Source organism: Grus americana, chromosome 10, assembly GCF_028858705.1.
Source record: "Grus americana isolate bGruAme1 chromosome 10, bGruAme1.mat, whole genome shotgun sequence".
Classification (NCBI taxonomy): domain Eukaryota; kingdom Metazoa; phylum Chordata; class Aves; order Gruiformes; family Gruidae; genus Grus; species Grus americana.
Window position 1 is genome coordinate 24,317,115 of NC_072861.1, and position 20,639 is coordinate 24,337,753.

The 20,639-nt window shown below is 67.0% G+C and overlaps 3 protein-coding genes across 3 annotated transcripts; 2 read left to right on the top strand and 1 right to left on the bottom strand.

The window, feature by feature from the left end:
• The first annotated feature begins 6,431 nt into the window (after nt 1-6,431).
• Nucleotides 6,432-10,831, top strand: MFAP1 (microfibril associated protein 1). Its single transcript, XM_054837456.1, has 9 exons — nt 6,432-6,603; nt 6,696-6,915; nt 7,248-7,377; nt 7,686-7,873; nt 8,544-8,652; nt 8,726-8,886; nt 9,119-9,278; nt 9,902-9,991; nt 10,117-10,831. The coding sequence occupies exons 1-9, from the start codon at nt 6,525-6,527 to the stop codon at nt 10,297-10,299; spliced, it is 1,320 nt and encodes a 439-aa protein (XP_054693431.1). The 5' UTR covers nt 6,432-6,524; the 3' UTR covers nt 10,300-10,831.
• A 727-nt stretch (nt 10,832-11,558) lies between these two features.
• HYPK (huntingtin interacting protein K) lies at nt 11,559-12,765 on the bottom strand. The gene is made up of 4 exons (XM_054836888.1): nt 12,519-12,765; nt 12,298-12,353; nt 11,972-12,023; nt 11,559-11,747 (listed from the first exon to the last, which is right to left on the bottom strand). Exons 1-4 carry the CDS (start codon nt 12,702-12,704, stop codon nt 11,652-11,654), a joined length of 390 nt encoding a protein of 129 aa, XP_054692863.1. The 5' UTR covers nt 12,705-12,765; the 3' UTR covers nt 11,559-11,651.
• Nucleotides 12,766-15,035: 2,270 nt separating this feature from the next.
• SERINC4 (serine incorporator 4) lies at nt 15,036-19,472 on the top strand. Its single transcript, XM_054836982.1, has 13 exons — nt 15,036-15,160; nt 15,290-15,373; nt 15,490-15,636; nt 16,055-16,233; nt 16,307-16,386; nt 16,483-16,576; nt 16,640-16,851; nt 17,136-17,231; nt 17,305-17,431; nt 17,724-17,796; nt 18,107-18,158; nt 18,258-18,414; nt 18,909-19,472. The coding sequence occupies exons 2-13, from the start codon at nt 15,323-15,325 to the stop codon at nt 19,123-19,125; spliced, it is 1,485 nt and encodes a 494-aa protein (XP_054692957.1). The 5' UTR covers nt 15,036-15,160; nt 15,290-15,322; the 3' UTR covers nt 19,126-19,472.
• The last annotated feature ends 1,167 nt before the right edge of the window (nt 19,473-20,639 follow it).

Genomic DNA, 20,639 nt, shown 5'->3' on the forward strand with positions numbered 1-20,639 from the left:
GCCGCCGGATGCCGTCACCGCCGCCCGCCCCGCCCGCCCCGCCGCCGCCGCCGCCGCACCGGCGCCGCCGAGCGCTCCGCGCCCCGCCGCAGCGCCCGGCTCCCCCCGGACATCCACACCCCCCCCCCAGGCGTCCCCCTTCCCCCCGGGGGCACCGCAAGAACCGGGGCCGCTGCCCCTCGCCCCGGCCTGGGGACACCCTCCCTCCGCCGACACCGGGCACGGCCTCTGCCCCGTCCCGGCACGTGGCCACCGGGGCTGCTCGTGCCCGCCCGAGCGGGAGACGCGGATCTGCCCCGTGAGAGCCCTGACCCCCCCCCCACGGGCCCCGGGCACGACCGGGGGTGTGAGGGCGCCCGCAGAGAAGGGCACCCAGGGGACGCCTCGTCTCGCGTCCCCCCGCGCCCGGCGCGGCAGATGGCGGGTCACTCTGCGGCAGGGGTGGCAGGACACAAGCCTACCCAGACCAGCCCGTCTGGGAGCGGGGGGTTCCTCAACCAGGGCCGACAGGAGCGGCACCAGACTTCCAGCGAAGTCGGTATGGGGGAGGCTGCAGCCCCAGCCAGCATGCAGCAGCCTGACGGAGAAGCTGTCTGGAAGGCAGCAACACACGGAAAATCCATCAGCCCAGTTTCAGGTTTCAGGAGAGAGACTTCCACCAAGGAGAAAAGGTGAGAAGTGAATTGCGGCTCATCTCGGCTTCGGTCGTTCGTAAAAACCAATACACTCTTGTCCCTCGCGCACACGGGACCGTGTGAAGAGCAACGCAAAAGCTGGGTCAAGAGCAAAAAGCAAAAGCAGCAGAACCCAAACTGACCTGAATCCTCCTCACCTCAGAAGGGGTCTGGGTAGGAGCGGGTCCTACAGCTCCTTACAGAGAAAAGGAAGTCACTCAGATATCATGATCGAGATCACGAAGCATTAGCAATCGCACAGGAAACAGTCACCTTGGTAACTGAGATGCTGAGAACAGCCCAGAAAATCTGGCACAGGGCAGGTTTCTCTGCTAAACTGGGTCAGTTTTGCAGGGCAGGCACCTGGCTGCAGCGTCGCCCCAGGGGCAGCGACTCTGGCTGTGCCGACGCTGGCGTCCAGCCCCAGGAGCTGCTGCCAGCGACCACTGGCCACGGGGGCTGAGGTACCGCAGGTCCACCCTCTGGGGCCACGGTCTCACCGCGCAGCCTGGGGGTCCCCGGCACCCCACGGACACGCGGCACTCACCCTGTGCCACCGCAGCCTCGTCGGGAGTTGTCCCTGGCGGCCGGTGAGTCCAGGCCAACCGCCCAGCCCCTGGATGCGCAGCCGAGCCGGGAGTGCCCCGTGGAGATATATGGGGGATACGTGTGCTGGGGGCAGGTCCTGAGCCCGACCCTGGCCCAGGGGTGGGAGGGAGGGCAGTAGGCGGGCTGCCTCCCCCCACCCCCCGTTTTGTCTTCAGATGCCTCGTTTAGGCGCTGGCGGCCGTGCCCGGGCAGGGGACGAGCTGTTGCACCTGGCCCCTGTGACACGTCACGCTGGGGAGAGGAGCTGACAAAGGGCCCTTGTCACCACAGGGCTTATCTGTGCGCCACAGGGCAGGCAGGCAGGAAGCACCTCTCTCTTACGTAAAATACTGGCTTTGGACCCGCACGCTGACCCCGCACTCCTGCCAAAGACAATGCCTGCAACTGGGAGCAGCTGGCTGCGGGGTGAAGCCACGAACGTGAGCGGGATCTGCTTCCCCAGCACCCCTCGGGGCTGGGGACGGCTGCGGATGGAGCAGAGAGCAGGGTCGCCAGGCTGGATCTGAATGGCTGCTCGGCATCCCTTTGCTCGGCAGCAGGGGTGAGGCAGCTACCGCAGCCACGTCTGCCAGGACCACGAACCCTCCTCTTGGACATTTAACTGTCTTGGGGGCCATTGCTTGGAGCCATTGGTGCGCTCCAGGAGGTGGCCAGGAGCAGGCTGCTCCGCACGGTGACTCCCGGCACACCGTCACGCCGGCAGCGCGCTACCGCGAGCCAGCCAGCAGCTCCCTGCGAGGTCTGCCCTGCCAGGCGATGGCCCGCGGCATCCCCTGGAGCCCACACTGTAGGCACAGGGGCCAAACTGCTCACTGGGGCCGGGGGGAGACACCCCCCCGTGCTGCTCCGCACCAAGCACGCTACGTGTCGTAGCCCGGTAGCCCACAACAATCAATAGAAACCTCCTTTCATGCAAAAATCAGGTCAAGTTTTGGCTTTTGGGTTGCAGAGATTGCACAAGCTCCAACAGTGATGCAACTGCTCATCTGCTGAGCTTTCTGGGAGGCAGAGCAGCGACAGGGCTGCACCCCTACCCACAGGCACCCCCATCCTGGGGGGAGCTCGAGGACACACTGGTGAGTGGGGAACCAGGGGCGAAGGGCAGAGGGCACTCACAAACAGCGGAGAAAACCAAGTAACGGGCAGCAACGGCGGGCAGAGGACGTCCAGAGGGACCAAATCAATAACTAAATGTTTACCTGGAGCACAGCAACCCGCTCTGCCCCCATGCCTGTGCTGGTGCAGGGGCGAGCCTGCAGCCCCGCTGCTGTGCTGCCATCGCATTTCCCCAGCCCCCCCTCCTGCACACTCTCCCGGAGCTCAGGCTGCAGTCCCCTTTCCCTGGAGTCTCCCCGGCCCCTCTTGTCCCCTCCCCTCCCTTCTCCTCCCCTCACTGCTGGATGCTACCGGCAGGCTCCCAGGAAGGCCCCGGTACCCCCGGAGCTGGGACTGCCGTGGCCCAGCTGGGAGCTGCGCTCCGCAGGGTCCCGCCGGCTCGAGAGGCTCTATTCATAGCCACGCTCCCAGACACAACATCTCGCTGTGGTCACACGCGGAAGACTTGAGGCCCGGCCCGAACACCCTGACCTTGCCCTGCGGTGCAGCTGCAGACACAAACAGCGGCTCAGGGTGGTTCTGTAACTTTATCTGCCTCCGACTTTGTTGTCAGCAGCTCTATTGCTGCCAAGGTATCGACCCACAGCCTGCCATAGCACTGCCTGGGCTGCGGTGCATCGCACCCCACCATTGCCTCTCCCGCTACAAACTGCAGCTGCAGGGACATCCTTGCCCGGCCCGAGCACCTTTAGGTGCCTGCGGCACTCGTGGGGCTCCACACAAATGACACGCACAGGAACACAAACACACACGTGCAGAAAACACCAGGGCAGAGAGCCCACCCGTGGCCCTTCAGCAGGAGCCCTGTTTGCCCGTGGGCTGGGGAAGGGGATGCTTACAGGTACGGGCACATGAATCCAGCCCAGAGCCTGGCAGGCGCAGGTTTTTTCCGGCAAGCTGGCAAAGCACCGAGGAGCAGACGGGCCCGTGCCGGGCACTGGCCGTGCTCTGGGCTCACCCCCACCAGCGGCTGCCAGCCTCGTGGCCTCGCACCACCCCAGGAACGGGGGCCTTAGCCCCACGAAGCACCCCCCATCCCTGCCGCAGCCCAGCTGCCAGCTGCCAAGGCGCTGCAGGGCCGACACGCCAGCAGCCGCTGTGCCGAGGAGAGGGGGCTGGGGCTGCCCTCAGCCGCACCAGCTCTTGGCAGCCCCTGTGCCACGTCCCCAGAAGAGCCGGTAAGGGCAGGTGCAGAGCCACGACACCCCCGTGCGCCCCGCACCACAACGGGCGCCGCAGGGCCCTGCCTGGGGAGGCCTCGGGGCTGGGTCCCCCCACGGCTCCTGCCGCACCAGCTCGGGCAATGCCGGCATTTGGTGTCTCCAGTTTGGCTGTGCCTCTCGAGGGGACGCGGGGCAGTGAAGACATGTCGCAGGCTGAGGGCCACGTCTCGCCACGGCCTCCAACGCCTGGAGTCACAGAACTGAGCCAGGCTGTGAAAGTATTTCCCTGTTTGCCAAGGTCTTTAGTTTTGCTTCACCTGAACGGGACATTATGTGCTTTGTGTGCAACTCCCAAGCTTCCCTTAAACTGGTGTCTAATTGTTTCACTGAGTCATATGTTGAAGCTCACTCCTTGCCATGGTGGCACAGGACTCGTTAGGTGGGAACACACTGTGATAACCCTCAAGATTAATATCTCATCAGATGATCAAACACAGAGCGGGAGCTCTAATTGTCACCTAGGTGTAAAGACCAGAAACACCCGAACGAGCTCTTGCTTACACCTGGGCAAGGCTGGGGAGGATCATCAGTTGCTGTAGGACTATAAAGCTACTAATGCCCGGGCTGCAAAGGCAAACCAGAAGCTACAGGGCACGAAGGCAGGCCTGCGGCACCGGGGTCCTGCCGTGCACCCCACCCCTGCCAGCTCCCTGCCAGCTCTAGCAGGGCTGTCCCAGCTCCTCCAGCCGCTGCGAGGACGTGCTGAAGCAGTGGGGGCCTGCAGAGCCCACAGCTCTGCCTGGGGCTCAGCAGCAGAAACAGGGTTGTCCGAGACAGCTCCCGGAGGGTGCCGCAGGGAGAGCCTTCACCCAGCGCCGCAGCAAGAACTGAGCCCAGGGCAGCCGGTTACCCAACTGGATCTGCCCGGCCCCAGCAGAGAGGTGCTGGGGTGAGAGCAGAGTCCCCCAGGAGAGAGCCCACCTTTGTGCCAGCCTCAGGACCTCTGCAGCCACCACGGGGACCCTCCACCCCCGCAGAGCTGGGTCCAGACCGGGACCAGTGCCACTGCCAAGAATCGGGTCTGCTCTTCCCGAGACCGGCTGAATGAGATCCTGCCAGGAGGACATCTCCCAGCCTGGAACCAAGGGTGCCGAAAGGAAGAGAATTCCCCGCACTTCCTTCGGGATCGTGCTCCAGCGCTGACCCACCAACTGGAAAAGCACGCTTGCTTTTGGGTTTCCTGGTTGCCACCTCTGGCGCTGGCCTTGCCCCACGCAGCCTCCACTGCACGGCCCCGAGGGCACCCGCTCCGGTGAGCACAGGGCAGGCACCCAGCAGCGTGTGGTTGAAGCACGGCTCTGCCCCCTCTGCTTCCCAAATCCCCCTGCTGCAGGGTGCAGCAGGTAGTTCCCGGAACACAAAACCTCTTCCTTTCTTTCGAGAAGGCGGCACAGGATGGCAGAGGTGGCTGCGGTGGTTTGTGGTTTTTGGTAGCGTTTTGCCCAACTTCAAAAGAAGTCTTATCTTCTGCGGCTGGATGCTGCGCAGGGGCAACTCATGCAAGCCGATCGCTCCCAGCTCTGCCCTCGACTTGCCTCTGCGAAACTTCGTACCCCCTCAGAGGCTGTGACGTGTGCTGACACAGGCAGCAACCGGCCGATTACGGGAAACCCCTCATGCCTGCCACAAAGCAGCCCCGGCCCTTCCCAACACAGATGCCGCCACCGGTGCCCCCGGGAAAGCCCAGGGGCTCCCCCAGCCCTGCACTGCAGCACGGCACAAGGGTTCTGCTGCACCAGAAGCAGCCCTGCCTCCCACTGCCAGCCGTGCCGAGGTTCTGCGGTGACAGAGATGGGGACCCAGGCGGCAGCGCTGGGGCTTGGCGGGGCCGGCTGTCAGCAGACCGAACAGGAGAGCCGGGGCTCGGCTCTGGCTGGCACAGGCAGCGGCCACGTCTGCCCAGCTCCTTCTCTGCCTGAGCAGCTACGCCGGCAGCCGGCACAGCGCAAACCCCCCGGCGGCTCTGCCACCGGGCCCCACCGGGCACCGAGGGAGCAGAGGTTTTGCCAGGTGGTGCCAGGAGGAATTCGGCAGCCCCGCCAAGCGCAGGACACGGCCCGCGGCCCGGCAAGGCTCCGCGGGAATTACAGAATTACAGCACTCGGTGCCAGGCGGCCGTACCAGCGCTGACCGGCTCAGCCCCCGTCGTTTGTCACCCCCACCCCGGCCCCGTGCGAAGGGGCAAGGCGCAGGGGTGGCGGCGGGGGACCGTCCCCTCCCTGCCCGCGGGTCAGCCGGGGGGCACCGCGACCCTCGGGGGCTCGCTCCCCCCCCGGCGCCCGGGGTAGACGCTTCCACACCCGAGGGCGCAGCAACCGGCGGTGGCGGGGGCCCTAAACCCGGTGTCCCGGCCGCCAGGGCACCGGTCGGACGCGGCCGGAGGACCCCAGCGAGTGGCACCCCACAGGGCGGCCGGGGCTGCGGCCAGGCTCCTCCGGCCGGTCAGCGGGACCCCTGCCGCGGTGCTGCCCGGCCCTGCCCCGCCGGCGGGTCCCGAGCCAGCCGCCCAACCGCGGGGGATGCGGGCAGAGCGCCGGCTCGGCACCGCTCGGCACGGCACGGCACCGCTCGGCACGGCACGGCACGGCTCGGCACGGCACGGTACGGTACGGTACGGCTCGGCACGGCACGGCACGGCACGGCACGGCTCGGCTCGGCTCGGCCCGGCCCGCACCAGACCCCGCCCCCGCCCGGAGCACCGCGCAGACCGCCCCTCGCAGCCCCGCGACCCTGACGTCGAGGGCCACTTCCGGTCGCTCGCCGCAGGCCGCTGGTAGGTTCCGCTTCCGGCGGAAGTGGGGGGCGCAGTTCCAGTTCCGGGTGAGCCTCTGCGAGGAGCCGTTCTCAGCCGTCGCTGCTCGACCCCGGCCCGGCCTGTCCCGGCCCCGGCCCCGCCGCCACCATGTCGGTCCCCAGCGCCCTCATGAAGCAGCCGCCGATCCAGTCCACGGCGGGCGCCGTGCCCGTCCGCAACGAGAAGGGTGAGTGGGGGGACCGCGGCCGGGGCCGGCCCAGCCGTGGCGGCAGGGGGATGCGGGCCCGGGGCCCCTGGTGACGGCCCGGGCGCCCGCAGGCGAGCTCTCCATGGAGAAGGTGAAGGTGAAGCGGTACGTGTCGGGGAAGCGGCCCGACTACGCGCCCATGGAGTCCTCGGAGGAGGAGGACGAGGAGTTCCAGTTCATCAAGAAGGCGAAGGAGCAGGAGGTGGAGCCCGAGGAGCAGGAGGAGGAGCTCGCCAACGACCCCCGGCTCCGGCGCCTCCAGAACCGCATCGCTGAAGATGTGGAGGAGCGGTGAGTGCTGGGGTCAGCGTGGAGCTGCGCCTCCACCCGCCCCGCCGCGCTTCCCTGCAGGTTTCCCTTGTAAGGGGCTGGGGAGTCCAGACCCCGCTCTGCCGCGCTGTAGTGAGGAATTGCAGGAACACCGGGCAGCGCAGGAGAGCGTCTGGCTCTTCTCACATCTGTGCTGCACCGTGCCTCGGGCTCCGGCCCTGCCGCAAGCAGCCCTGCCACGCTCGGCAGTTCCAGCGTTTACCATGGCCTCGTTAGGAACAATTCATGAATAGTCAACTTCTTGCAGCCTCTTTATGTTCAAAGTGCTGTCGTTTAATTGGAGTCTATTGCAGGCTGGCAAGACACCGTAAAATCGTGGAGCCTGAAGTGGTGGGAGAAAGCGATTCAGAGGTGGAGGGGGAAGCTTGGCGCCTGGAGCGGGAGGACACCAGCGAAGAGGAGGAGGAAGAGATCGATGATGAGGTGTGCTTGCAGAGCCAAATAACGGGCCTAGGGAAGCCCCTGAACGGCACAGGGTGAAACTGCCTTTTGCATGGACATGTGGGCTGTCTGGCGGATCTGGACAAGTGTCACAGGTGGCCGTGACTTAACTCGTGGGTTACTGTTCTCTTGTGCGGGATGGGCCACCAGGAGAGGCCACCCTGCGACCAGAGGGACGGACGTATCGTCTCGCAACCGACACTCCAGACATCGCACGTTTTGGACAGAAGAATGAGAGGGAAGCAGTAGCGGGGCTGGTCGTCTGATGACTCTGTGTTTGTCTCCGTTAGGAGATCGAGCGTCGGCGTGGGATGATGCGTCAGCGAGCACAGGAGAGGAAAACTGAGGAGATGGAGGTGATGGAGTTGGAAGACGAGGGTCGATCCGGAGAAGAGTCCGAGTCAGAGTCCGAGTACGAGGAGTACACGGACAGCGAGGATGAAATGGAGCCGCGTCTCAAACCTGTCTTCATCCGCAAGTGGGTGATGTAGTTGCGCGGGTCAGCCCTGGCTGAGGACACGGGAGTCAGGAGCTGGGGGCCGAGCAGATGCCGCTGCTGTGGTCTCCTCTTCCTCGCCATGGGGCGGTGGTTTGCCTCCCTGGGGGGCAGCGACGGTCACAGCCTGGCAGGGCATTGCTGGGGACTGAGGGGTGACCCCTGCACCGACAGCCCCTTGTCAGCTGCTTCGGGTCACTGTGGGTCAAAGTGGCAGCAGGGTCCAACCGGAGCCCTCGGGCAAGTGCCGTACGGTGGCAAAGGCGATCCGTCAGCGGGCCCTGCCCAACAGCCAGTGGCTCGGCCTCCTGTTGCTTGTGTGCGCGCCTGCAGCTGTAGGGGAATGGCGCGGTAGCCCTGGCCTCTTCTGGCAGAGGGTGAGTGGTGACACCAACGCAGTCAGGAGCGGGTAAGCGGCGACGCCATGGTGGGATGGGTGCAGTTCTGCCTGGAGCTGGCCCGTGCTGCCTCACCAGAGCACGTATGGTTGAGGGCAACGCCGGAAGGGGGAGGTCCCTGGGACACGGCCCATTCTTGTAGAGGCCGAAGGCTGAAAGCAGCTGTGGTGCAGGAGGGGGAGAGGTCTGCGAGGAGATGAGTGGCTGCGCTGGCTCACGGAAGGACTGATGGCTGTTGTGGTCCCTGCCTGCAGGAAGGACCGGATCACAGTTCAGGAGCGAGAAGCAGAAGCCTTGAAGCAGAAGGAGCTGGAGCAGGAGGCAAAGAGGCTGGCAGAAGAGAGGCGCAAGTACACGCTCAAGGTGCCAAGGGTCAGGCGGGGGGTTGCGCGGGGGGGCAGTCACCGCAGCACGCTTAGCTTGCTCCTTGCTGCAGATCGTAGAAGAGGAAGCAAAGAAGGAGCTGGAGGAGAACAAGCGCTCGCTGGCAGCGCTGGATGCGCTCGATACAGACGATGAGAACGACGAGGAGGAGTACGAGGCCTGGAAAGTACGTGAGCTGAAGCGTATCAAACGGGACCGCGAAGAACGAGAAGCGTAAGTATCATCTGCGTAGATGCGAGGCTGAGAGCCCACAGGCCCCCGGGCAGTTGAGGCATCTCTTCCTCAGGCTTCCCTTTGGCAGCAAGCGCCCAAAGCCTCCCCTGCCCGCCCTCAGGGCGCCTTTGCCCCCCCCCAGTCAGTAAATGTAATCCCTTGGAGAGCGGCTGGTGACAGCAGCTGTCCTGCGACGGTGCTGAGAGGTCTCAGGGGTTTCTCTCCTGCCCAGCATGGAGAAGGAGAAGGCGGAGATCGAGCGCATGCGGAACCTGACAGAGGAGGAGCGCCGCGCTGAGCTTCGGGCCAATGGCAAGGTCATCACCAACAAGGCGGTGAAGGGCAAATACAAGTTCCTGCAGAAGTACTACCACCGCGGCGCCTTCTTCATGGTGAGTGGTGCTGTGAGGGCCTGGGCGCAGCTGGGCCTGCACACTGGCAGGGCTGTGCGAGGCCACGGGCTGACTTCTCCCTGCGGGGAGCTGGGGGTGCCCTGGGATGAGAGCTGGCCCTTGGAGGCAGCATGGGGCTGCAGTGACCGAGGTGATCCGAACTCTGCCAGCTCTTCTGGCAGAGGGTGAGCTGCAACACCAACGCAGTCAGGAGTGGGTGAGCGGTGACGCCATGGCGGGACGGGCGCAGTTCTGCCTGGAGCTGGCCTGTGCTGCCTTACCAGAGCACGTATGGTTGAGGGTTCCTGGTTGATACCAGGCCGAAGCAGCAGAGCCGTCCCCGTGCTGCTGTTTGGGCTGATGGACCCTGTCAGAACCGAGCCATGGGCTGCGGCCTGGGCTCTGGAGAAGTGGCCTGAGGGGACGCAAGGGTGGCTGCCAGGGCCAGGCCTGGGGGACAACGCTCGTGTCCCCCACCTTCGGCAGTAGGTTAACAGGACTGCGAATACTGTGGCAGCCCCTGGCAGAGCAGCGATACGAGCTTCTGGCAGCTCTCCCCCACTTCCACCTGCTGCTGGTGCTTGCTGGAAACTTGGGGGCTGAGCAGACGTGTCCTTCTGCAGGATGAGGACGAGGAGGTGTACAAGAGGGACTTCAGCGCCCCGACCCTCGAGGACCACTTCAACAAGACCATCCTGCCCAAAGTCATGCAGGTGGGTGTGCCAGACGGAGGGGTCGCGGTTCCTCAGCAGGGGCAGGAGCTCGCGCGCTGGGTGGGGGGAGCAGCGGGTCCCCGCATCTTCCCTGGACACTGCTCACGAGCTCTTCTGCTCCCCAGGTCAAGAACTTCGGGCGCTCAGGGCGGACGAAGTACACGCACTTGGTTGACCAGGACACCACCTCCTTTGACTCTGCCTGGGGCCAGGAGAGCGCGCAGAACACCAAGTTCTTTAAGCAGAAAGCAGCGGGCGTACGGGACGTCTTTGAGAGACCCTCAGCCAAGAAGCGAAAAACCACTTAAGGGAGCGGGCAGGAGGGTGAGGCATGGCTGACGGCTGGGCGGGAGGGCCCTTCTCTGCCCGCTGCCAGGAGCCCGGGCAGGGACAGAACGGACACAGCGCTGTGCCGGGACTCATGTGGTGACAAGCCCTTCCTCTGTGCCCCTGCACCATGCCCTGCTGATGCAGTGTCTGCTCCCTGCGCTGCAGAGACCCAGTGGGCTCCCTGCCCGGGTGCCGTGGAGGACGACTGCCTGTCCATGCTGGCCAGGCCTGCGGCCACACCGCTGTCCCACCAGCAGCTGCCCCTGGAGCCTCGGCAGCACGCGGCAGGGCCGTGCGGGAGCGCAGCAATGCCCCCGGCTCCAGCACACCCACTTTTGGAGGAGTTAATGGACTTTTATACCCGTCTGGTCCACGGCATCTCCCTGTCGCTTGTACTTTCCCTATTGTCAGGTTGGGGACGCTGTCTCCTCACCCTGTTTCTGCAGGGCTTGGCTTTTCTACCCGTGTGGCAGGGGGGATCATTTTGATTAAAGTGGTTGTTTTCTTACACATTCTGGCTGTGCTCTCTGTGGAACGTGGCCGTCCTGTTCTGCACCCTCCTGGGAGCCAGGACTGGCTGGTGCAGCCCAGGAGGTGCCAGCCCAGGCAGGGTGCGTGAGGGTGGCTGTCAGCACGCACGGCTCACCACCACGTCTGGCTTGTCGCTGCGCCTGGCTCACCACCGCTCCCTCATGCCTGCGGCTGCAGCTCCCCCCCTCCCCCCGCACAAGCTGCGCTAGGATGGGAGGTTCCTGCTGTGGCTCCTGGGAGGCAGTGCCGTCCCATGGGTGCCATTAGCGAAACTCCTGGCGTTGCCAGGAACCCACTGCTCACGCTACTCGGGGTGGGGGGGTGCGGGCAGCCGCAGGTTCGGGCTGGTCACCTTGCGCTGGGGCCGCCTTGCCCAGGCAGCTGAACTCACCAAGGTGGGAAGGGCCAGCGCGGCTGCCCCCTCAGACATCGGGTCTGTACTGGGCCCTGCCAGTACGTGAGCAGGGACAACGGTGGGACAGGAGCTGCCACCCCAGGGAGAGCCACTCCAGAACGGTGGGGGGGGTGTGTGTGTGTGTTTAAAAGCTTGGTGCTCAGGCAGGTCACCTCGTCCCGCTCTGGCTGCGGGCGTGCCCGGCGCTGCCAGCATGATGCCGCACATCTTCCCGGAGGCCAGGCCCTGGTTGTCAGCAACGCTGGGAAGGGGCAGGTGCCCGGCGCCGTGCAGACCACAGCGACAGCCCACTCCCACCAGTGCCTTTATTGGGTACGGTAACACACCCCATCTCCAACCAACCCTGCGTCCAGCGAGGGAGCACTCGTCCGGCAGGCCCGGCGCTCAGTTGGTGAGGGTGATGAGCGCCTCCACCACGTTCCCCATGTGCTCCCGCAGGCTGCGCTCCGCGGCTGCCCGCGAGATCTCCATCTCGGTCATCTGCAGGGAAACAGCCGCAGCCCCATACAGTGGCCGCAGAACGGGGTCACGGGCGGGCTGAGGGGTCGGCAGCGGGGGCCACCCAGCTGCGCACCTGCCCGGCTCCAGCACTGTGGGCAGGCGTGCACCGGCCTCAGCTTTTGGCACAGTTTCAGCAGCCAGGCGCTGGCTGCACCAAGCTTTGGGACACGCCATGGCCCGCCCGGCATCGCGCCCCTACTCACAATCAGCTCCAGGTCCTCCTTCCTGATGGTCACTTTTGCCAGTTCCTTCTCCCTACGGCAAGAAACAGACAAACCTCCGGTGACCGACGGCCCCCCCGGCTCGTTGGGCTGTACCGCGGGGCGGCAGCGACCCCTCGCAGCAGCGCGGGGTGTGCTGCGGGAGGAGGCCGGGCGCCCGCCCCGGCTCCCGGGGAAGGGCTGGGAATCAGGCAGGGAAGCCGTGGGCCGTGGGCCCGGGCCGTGTTTCGAGGGGGCGGGACGGTGCGGGACGGGCCCGGACCGGGCCCGGCCGCTCCCCAGGGCCCCGAGCGAGCGCGGGCCGTTACCTCTCCTGCTTCGCTTTCTGCTCCCGGGACCTCCGGTCTCCGATCACCGACATGGCCTGCCAGGACGAGCGCGGTCACCGGGTGGGTCAGCGCCGCGCCCCGGCGGGACGGGCACCGGGACGGGCACCGGGACGGGCACCGTGCTGGCCGTGCAGGCGCGGTGCTCGGGGCCCGGCTCAGCCCCCCCCCGCCCGGCCCCGGCCCCGGCCCGCCCGCCGCACCGTCTCCAGGTTGGAGCTCTGAATCTCCTTCTCCTCCGCGTAGTCCGTGACACGCTCCAGGTCCGCCGCGCCGCTGTCGTGTTTCCGCGGCTTCTCGGCCGCGCGTCCGCTCGCCCCATCGCCGCCGCCGCCGGAGCCGTTGGGCTCCGTCTCCAGCTCCAGCTCCACGTCTCCCTCCGCCGCCATCCCGCCGCCGCGCGCCACTTCCGGTCACGTGCCGCCGCCGGAACCAACGAGGGGCGCGCGCCGGCGGGCCAGAGCGGCGGCCACGGCCCGGCCCGGCCCCTGCGGGGAGCTTGAGCCCGGCGGCTCCTCCGCGCCCGGCGGCTCCTCCGCGCCCGCTTTCCAGGCAGCGGCCCCGTCCCGCCGCCGGCGGGCGCTGCGGAGCCGGGCAGGCCGAGCGGGTGGGGAGGGTCCTCCGCGGGCGCTGCCCCCCCTGGGAGCGGGGGGAGGGCTCGGTACCGGCGGCTCCCGGGCGCTGCGGCTGCCGAGGCGCGGTCCCGCGGCGGTGCCCGCCCCCGGGCTGCCCGCCGGCCGAGCGGGCGCTAAGCCGGGTAAGAGGGTTAGGGGTCCCGATTTGGCTCCCGCCGCCATCACACGCGATGGAAGGACGGGACTGGCCCCGCGCCGCCGCAGCGCTGCCTGGGAGCCGGAGACGGCCGGGCTGGGGCCGTGCCCTCGCTGTGCCCTGGCGCCGGGCCGGCGGAGGCCGTACGTGCAGCGGGGACGGCGTCTGGCTGCAGCGGGGCTCAGGCCGGGGAGAGCGGGGTCCGCCACCGCCGCTTACCCGCCCCCCCCGCACCCGGCGTCTCCCACCACGGCCTGACGGGGACACTCCGCACCGTGCGGGGCAGGGAGCCCTTCCCACCAGGCCCCCGCGCCGCTCTGAGCGGCTGTCTCGGCTCCCGGGGCAGCAAAGGCGTTGGCACCTGAAGGTGCAAGCGCAGGCAGGCCCAGGATGTGTTCCTGCCAGGGGTGGTTTGCTCAGGTGGGCGCTCAGATGGGCCCCGGGGTCCCTGCTGTGCACGGCCACGCAGGGCTGCCGGTGCCAGGAGCGCTCCTCCCTGCAGCCAGCCAGCCCGGTGCCATCCGGACGCTGCCGTGGGCCTGTGGTGCTGGGGGGACAAACCGTGGCAGCGGCTCCATGGCCGCTCGGCAGGGCTGGGTGCCCAGGCCGGAGCAGTGGGGAGATGTGGGGCCTGCAGACCCCGGGGAAGTGCTGCAGGCACAGCGCTCCCCAGCCCCTGCCCTGATCCACAGTGTCCCCGTGGGGCTGCAGCCACCCCTTCTCCCCCTTGGGCAGAGCAGCCGCCCTGGCTCTGGCCTCAGCCCCCGCATTGCTTTGCCCTCGCAGTGTGCTGAGCCCAGGGGATCTTTACAACAGCCTGGTGCTGCTGACCAGGATGGCGTGACGCTCTGCTCCAGCCCCTCTCTGATGAACCTGGAGGACAGCGCTGGGCTCTGCCTGTGGCACCGGCCCCATGGCAGCTCCCACCCTGTCCCCACGGCGCCTGGGGCTGCATCTGGCCATGTCACGCTGGCCTGGCAAACCTACCAGGGAGTCAAACAAACCTGCCCCGAGAGCAGCCTCCTGTTACCGGACTTGGACCTGTGTCTGTCGGTCCTGTGCCAGCTCCTCTGTCTCCTGCACCCGCTGTACCACATGCTGCACCCACCTCTGTGGCAGCCTTTTGGACCCTTTCCCTCCTGGCCTCCTGCCGCTCCTAGCGCAGGGACGTGTGGGTGGGGACAAACCAGCCCGAGATGTCCGGCAGGATCCCAGGGGCTGTGGTGGGCTGACCCCAGCCAGCAGCTGAGCACCCACACAGCCATTCGCTACCCCCCCCCCCCCCCGCAGCAGGACAGGGAAAGAATAGGAAGAGCAAAAGCAGAAAAACTCGTGAGTTGAGGTGAAGACACTTTAACCTGTGAAGGAAAGAGGAAAAATAAACCAAACCCCAGTGCTGTAAAGGCAGTTGCCACCAGCAGTCGGATGCCCAGCCAGTCTCCAAGCAGCAGCCACGCTGGGAGCCAAAACCCTTCCTCTTCCTCCACTTCCAGTCTCACTGCCAGGATGACGCTGTGTCAGGGACCATCCCTTTGGCTGCTGGGGTCGGCTGTCCCAGCTCTGTCCCCTCCCGGGCCCCTGCCCACCCCGGCCTCCTCGCGGTGGGGGAGAGTGGGAGGAAGGGAGAGCCTTGATGCCGGGTGAGCCGGGCGCAGCGGCAGCCCCACCACCAGCACAAAGCCAGAACAGCTCCCGAGGAGCTGAAGGAGGGTGACACCAGCCCCAGCACAAGGGCTCTGGGGCAGCAGTCGTCCCCCCCGCCCCCCTGCCATCCTTCCAGCTTGTCCCCAGCTCCTGCCTGCACTGGGGAGATCCCGCTCCCCAGCCAGATGTGCTGCTGCTGTTGTGCCCACACACCACCCTCGGTACCTCTGTGCCTGCAGGTGCCTTTGCATCCCTCCAGCCCTGTGGGACCCTCACACCACCCAGCCACACCACGGCACCATGCTGGGACCAGCCGTCACCACACAGGTGACAGCACCCCACGGACCCCACGTGCCCCCCCACATCAGTCCATGATGCCCAAGCCAGCTGCCAGGGCCTCATCCTGCCCGGTGAGGGGCCAGGGTCCCAGGTAGGGGTCACCATGGCATGGGTCACCCTGGCCAGGCTCCCCATGGAGCACCCCGATGGTGGCTGCCCGGCGGTGGCAGCAAGCAGATGGTGGGGCGGGCCGAGCCGACAATCCCCCTAATCCCATCAGGGCAGCAGGGGCCAAGCGGAGCTGAGCCGGGCCATGGCGGGCACACGGGCGCACAGCCGCCTCCTGCACTCGCTGCTCTGCCAGGTGGGACTGAGGGGCCTGTCGAGGCTGGGGGGGGGCTGGACTGGGGTGGGGGTGTCAGGCCAGGCTCAGGAGCAGCTCTGGCCCGGTGGGGTCCCCGCTGACCATGCTCCCCCCAGCTCTGCTGCGGTTGTGGCTGCACTTCTTGCCGTGGGCTCCGCGTGTCCACATGCACCCGGATCCTCTATACGCTCCTGCATGTCCTGGCCTCTGCCGTGTGCTGCCTCATGCTGTCCCGCACTGTGGCCCAGGCCGTCAGGGAGAAGGTGACAGCAGGAGCTGGGATGCCCGGGGTGCTGGGGTCCCAGGGGTGCTGGGGGTGCTGGAGGTCGCAGGGGCACTGGAGGTCCCGGGGGTGCCAGACATCTCAGGGGCACTTAAGGGCCCCGGGAGCACTGGGGGTGCCAGAATTGCCAGGGGACCCAGGAGTACTGGGATGCTGGGGATACTGGGAGTAATGGGGCTGCTGGGAGTGCCAAGGTTGCTGGAGACACCAAGGGTGCCAGGGGTACTGAAGAGCCAGGGCTTGCCCAGCCAGAGGTGCTGGGGCTTCCAGGCGTACTGGGGATGGAGAAGGTATTGGGAATGCTAGCGGTGCCAGGAGTCCGCGGTGCTGGGTGCTGTGGGTGCCAAGGGGTGCTAGGCACACCAGCAGCCCCATCCCATCGCTCGCTGTGCCTGCAGGTGCCCTTCTCGGCGGTGCTGTGCGAACACCTGCCCGGGGGCACGGACTGCGAGCGGCTGGTGGGCTCCTCGGCCGTGTACCGGGTCTGCTTCGGCACTGCCTGCTTCCACCTGGTGCAGGCTGCTCTTCTCCTCAACGTGCGCTCCAGCACCGACTGTCGTGCTCAGCTCCACAACGGGTATGGGGATGGGGTGTGGGGCTGGGTCGGACTGCCGGGGGGCCCTGTCTTCCAGACGCTCGCTCTCCCGTAGGTTCTGGCTCCTGAAGCTGCTGGTGCTGGTGGCACTCTGTGCCGCCAGTTTCTTCATCCCTGAGGACCGCTTCATCCAAGGTGCATCCCTCAATCCACCCGGGCTGGCACCCCCGGGCCTGGCCCATGGCCCCCACGTGCCCCCTGTGCCAGCCTCACGCTGCCCTCTCCCCCCAGCCTGGCACTACACGGGTGTCTGCGGGGGCTTCGCCTTCATCCTCATCCAGCTGGTGCTGATCACCGCCTTTGCGCACACCTGGAACAAGAACTGGTGAGTGCTGGGGCGCTGGGCGGGCACCTGTGTGCTGCCGGCTCTCACCCTCTCTCCCGGCAGGCTGACGGGCGCAGCGCAGGACAAGCGCTGGTACCTGGCCGTGCTGCTGGCCACGGCCGCCTTCTACACCCTTGCCTCCGCTGCCTTCTCCTTCCTGTACAAGTTCTACACCCACCCGGCCGCCTGCCACCTCAACAAGGCGCTGCTCACCATCAATGGCAGCCTCTGCGGCATCATGTCCTTCCTCTCCATCACGCCCTGTGTGCGGCTCAGTGAGTACCACACGGCACAGCATGGCACGGGCCACCACGTGTCAGGGCTGCCTGCGTCCTGGGGCTGGGGTGAGGCAGCTGTGGGCTCCCAGCTCAGGGCAAGCACTTGGGCACCTGGGGAGGACCCAGCTGTCCAGGGCTCCTGCTGGCCCCGTCCTGTGCCTCGGCGCAGGGTGTTGGGCAGGGAGCGGCAGGAGGGGGCTGCCCGCGGCCCACGTGGAGCCCATCCGCCAGCTCGTGGCACTCTGGGGGCTCCGGTGATGCCTCTGACCCCACCCTTGCAGAGCAGCCGCGGTCAGGGCTGCTGCAGTCCTCAATCATCAGCTGCTACGTGATGTACCTCACCTTCTCCGCACTGTCCAGCCGTCCCCCGGAGAGAGGTGGGTGCTCCTGCCTGCCGCCAGCAGCCCGTCTGCCGGGGTGCATGCCTGTCTCACCTCTGCCTCCCCGCAGTGCTCTACAAGGGGCAGAACCTCACCGTCTGCTTCCCGGGTGTCCGGCAGGACGAGCTGCAGACTGAGGACACCACTGTTGCCGTCCTGGGGGCTGCCATCATGTACGCCTGCGTGCTCTTCGCATGGTGCGTGTGCCTGCGGCGCGGGGCGGGCAGGGTGCCCACAGCGCCATCCCTTCCGGGCACGGCCAGTCCAACAGGCACCGCACGGGGACCACAAACCCAGCCTGTGGCACGGCCAGCGGGTCCCGAGGGATGGCAGGGGATGCCATCTGCGGATGGGCAGGGGCAGCGCAGTCACCCCAGGCACAGCACGGCAGGTCTCCTGCGGCCGTGTCAGATCCATGAGGCGGGCTGGGGGCCTGGCACAGGGTGGTGGTTGCCTGTGTTATGCTTTCTGCCTCTCTCCTGGGAACAGTAATGAAGCTTCCTACCTCGCCGAGGTCTTTGGGCCCCTCTGGATGGTCAAAGTCTACAGCTTCGAGTTTAAAGTGAGTACAGATGCTGTCCCCAACAACTGCGCCCTGTGTCCTCCTGCCACGGGCACCCCAGACCCGCTGCCCCAAGCCCTCCTGAGCCCTCATCCCAGCCCTGTGCCTGGGGCAAAGGCAGGTTGGGCCAGCCAAGCACAGCACATGGCTTCCCATGGCGCACCCCTGCCTGCACCAGCTCCTCAGAGCCAGGCAGCCCCCGTGCCAGGCAGGGCCGGATCCTGCAGCAGGGCTCAGCCCAGCAGTGGTGGCCGTGGGGCTGGGCTGCCCTGCCCCAGCAGCAGTTACCAGTGCGCTGCTCTCTCTGCAGAAACCCTCCTGTTGCTTCTGCTGCCCCGAGAAGATGGAGGAGGAGCTGAGAGGTGGGTGCAGTAACACACACCCTTGGGAACCTGTGTCCCAGCCTGGGGGTGCCAGCAAGGAGGGGGTGCAGGAGCTGCTGTGCCCCTGTGCTCTCCCAGGCGCCGAGCAGACGTGTGAACAAGCAGAGGAGACCGCCGGGGGACGGTGCGTCATTCAGGATGAGCGAGACCGGGTGGTCTACAGCTACTCAGCCTTCCACTTCGTCTTCTTCCTCGCCTCACTCTACGTCATGATGACCCTCACCAACTGGTTCAGGTAGGGCCCCGTGCTGCTGCTCAGCCCTCCTCGCTCTCGCTCCCTTTCCCTGTTCCTAGTGCAGCTGCCCAGCTGGGACTGCAGCCCTGCCAGCATCGTCACCCCCCCCCCCGTGTCGTCACCCCCCCAGCATCATTCATCACCCTGCCAGCTCCAGCTCGCTCCCCGCACAGGCTCGGGCTGCAGCATTGCACTTCGCACCGCCCTCTGCTCCCAGCTGTGCCGGCGTCACCGAGCTGGCGCCTGCTGGGGAAGCACACGGCTCTGCACCTGCAGACTGCACCACTTCAACCAAAAACCCCTGCCAACTGCAGCCTGGCGCTGCAGTGAGATGGGCTGGAGTCAGCAGGGCTGGGGGGCTCCATGGCAGCTGGGACGTGCCCAGGGACACGTGGCTGCTGGGATATGGGGTGACCTGGAGGCTGCAGCTGGTGCTGTGACCCCCCCCCATGTTGGCATCCCTCGGGCACCCAACGCCTGCCCTCTCCCATCAGCTACGAGAATGCGGTGCTGGAGACCACCTTCACACACGGCAGCTGGTCGACCTTCTGGGTGAAGGTGTCCTCGTGCTGGGCCTGCATCCTGCTCTACCTGTGGCTGCTGCTGAGCCCCCTCTGCCTCCGCGGCTCCCCCCAGCACCGGCGCAGCAGCCCAGTCCTGCGTGTCCTGCGGCGACGACGCGCCCCACAGCGCATCAGCGTCTCCACGTAGTCCCTGCTGGGATGGACTGAGCCCGGCCACGTGTGCGGCAGCAGCCGGGGCTGGTCCCTGCCGTGCCCTGTGCCTGTGCCCTCCTCCCACTGGACTCCCCTGGCCCCCTGCCCCCGGAGATGGCGGCATCCAAGAGACTGGGGGGGGACCGAGGAGGTGGGTGCTACCGGGGACACCGGCCCTGCGTTGAGCTGGGGTCACCCAAGGGGCCATCCGGAGCAAGCTCGGGTGGCGGGCGATCGGCCCCGGCTGCTGCCGGGCTCCCCCCGAGCAGGGAGGCGGCTCCTGCCAGGTACGGGTTGCCCTGGCCTGGGGCCTGCCGAGGGAGTGGGGCTCTGCCCCGGCCACCTCTGCGTCTCAGCTCACCCACCAGCGGTGTGCTCATTGTAAATAGCTCCTTGAATACATTTTTACATAAAACTTTGAGCTGAGCCTGTGCCATCTGTCCCTGCACAGGCAGCAGCTGTGGAACCGGGCACAGAGGTGCCTGCAGCACCGGCCTGTCCATGCAGCAGTTGTGGCCGAGGGCCTTTGGGGCAGCTCTGCTGGAGAGGGGGAACAAGTGTGGGGGGTAGCAGAGCAGGGAGCGCTGGCCTGGCATCTGGGGCTCCAGGAGGGTGTTCAGCCCATGGCCGGTGCCCCCCAGCACGCTCCCAGCTGAGCCTCTGGAGGAGCCAGCCCCCACAGGACAGAGGGATGGCTCCAGCACAACGTGGTGCTGGGTGTAGCAGCCCAAAAGGTGCCCATGAGCAGTCGGGGCACTGAGCCCCAGATGAGCACCTGCCCAGGCAGCAGGGACTGTCCTGAGCTGCTTGGCCAAGGGCCTGCCCCAGGACGCCAGGGACAACGTCAGGCTGTGGGGTCCTGTGGGCACCATGCCCAGCCCCATCCAGCTGCTCCCGTCCCATCCTGTCCCTCCACAGCAGCTGCCCTTCTCCCTGGGGACTGTGGTCACAGCACCCCCAAACCTCCCCCCATCCTCTCTGCTCTCTGTGGCTGAGAAAAGCCCCAGGGAGGATGGATGGACAGATGGATGGAGCCCCCGGCACCCCCCAGCACTCAGCGCCTCAGCGGGCTTGGTGGGAGGGGAGACTGGGGGGAGCTGGAGGCACTGGGTGCGGGTACCAGTGCAGGTACCGGAGTGAGCCGGGGTTTTGGAGGAGGCCCAGCCCAGCTGCCCAGGAGGGCGCTGCACCGGTGCTGCTGCAGGATCACAGGCTGGCCCCAGGCCCCCGCCCCACCCGCAGAGCAAACACAGTGGGGCGGCTCCACGGGGCCCAACAGCACCACGGGGCTGCTGCACCGACTGCGCCCAACGGGCCCCACGCAGCGGCGGTGGCAGCTCATGCTAGACAGGCACCTGTGGCTGGGACCCTGCGCCCACTGGCCCGCTGCAGCCAGCAGGATACGGCCCTGCAGGAGGTGAGGGCGGCACTGTGGGGCGGGTGGCACTGGGGTCTGGCCCGGTCCTGGTCCTGCTGCGGCAGTGCAGCCACTGTGGGGTCTCTGCCCGG

Excerpts from the sequence above, each read along its gene's own strand:
- SERINC4 (XM_054836982.1), top strand. The coding sequence starts at position 15,323 with ATGGCGGGCACACGGGCGCACAGCCGCCTCCTGCACTCGCTGCTCTGC. Across the intron at positions 15,374-15,489 it reads TGCACTCGCTGCTCTGCCAG|CTCTGCTGCGGTTGTGGCTG; the intron begins GTGGGACTGAGG and ends TGCTCCCCCCAG. Across the intron at positions 18,415-18,908 it reads ACCCTCACCAACTGGTTCAG|CTACGAGAATGCGGTGCTGG; the intron begins GTAGGGCCCCGT and ends CTCTCCCATCAG.
- MFAP1 (XM_054837456.1), top strand. The coding sequence starts at position 6,525 with ATGTCGGTCCCCAGCGCCCTCATGAAGCAGCCGCCGATCCAGTCCACG. Across the intron at positions 6,916-7,247 it reads GCTGAAGATGTGGAGGAGCG|GCTGGCAAGACACCGTAAAA; the intron begins GTGAGTGCTGGG and ends AGTCTATTGCAG. Across the intron at positions 8,653-8,725 it reads GGCGCAAGTACACGCTCAAG|ATCGTAGAAGAGGAAGCAAA; the intron begins GTGCCAAGGGTC and ends TCCTTGCTGCAG.
- HYPK (XM_054836888.1), bottom strand. The coding sequence starts at position 12,704 with ATGGCGGCGGAGGGAGACGTGGAGCTGGAGCTGGAGACGGAGCCCAAC. Across the intron at positions 12,024-12,297 it reads CAGAAAGCGAAGCAGGAGAG|GGAGAAGGAACTGGCAAAAG; the intron begins GTAACGGCCCGC and ends TTCTTGCCGTAG. Across the intron at positions 11,748-11,971 it reads AGGAGGACCTGGAGCTGATT|ATGACCGAGATGGAGATCTC; the intron begins GTGAGTAGGGGC and ends GTTTCCCTGCAG.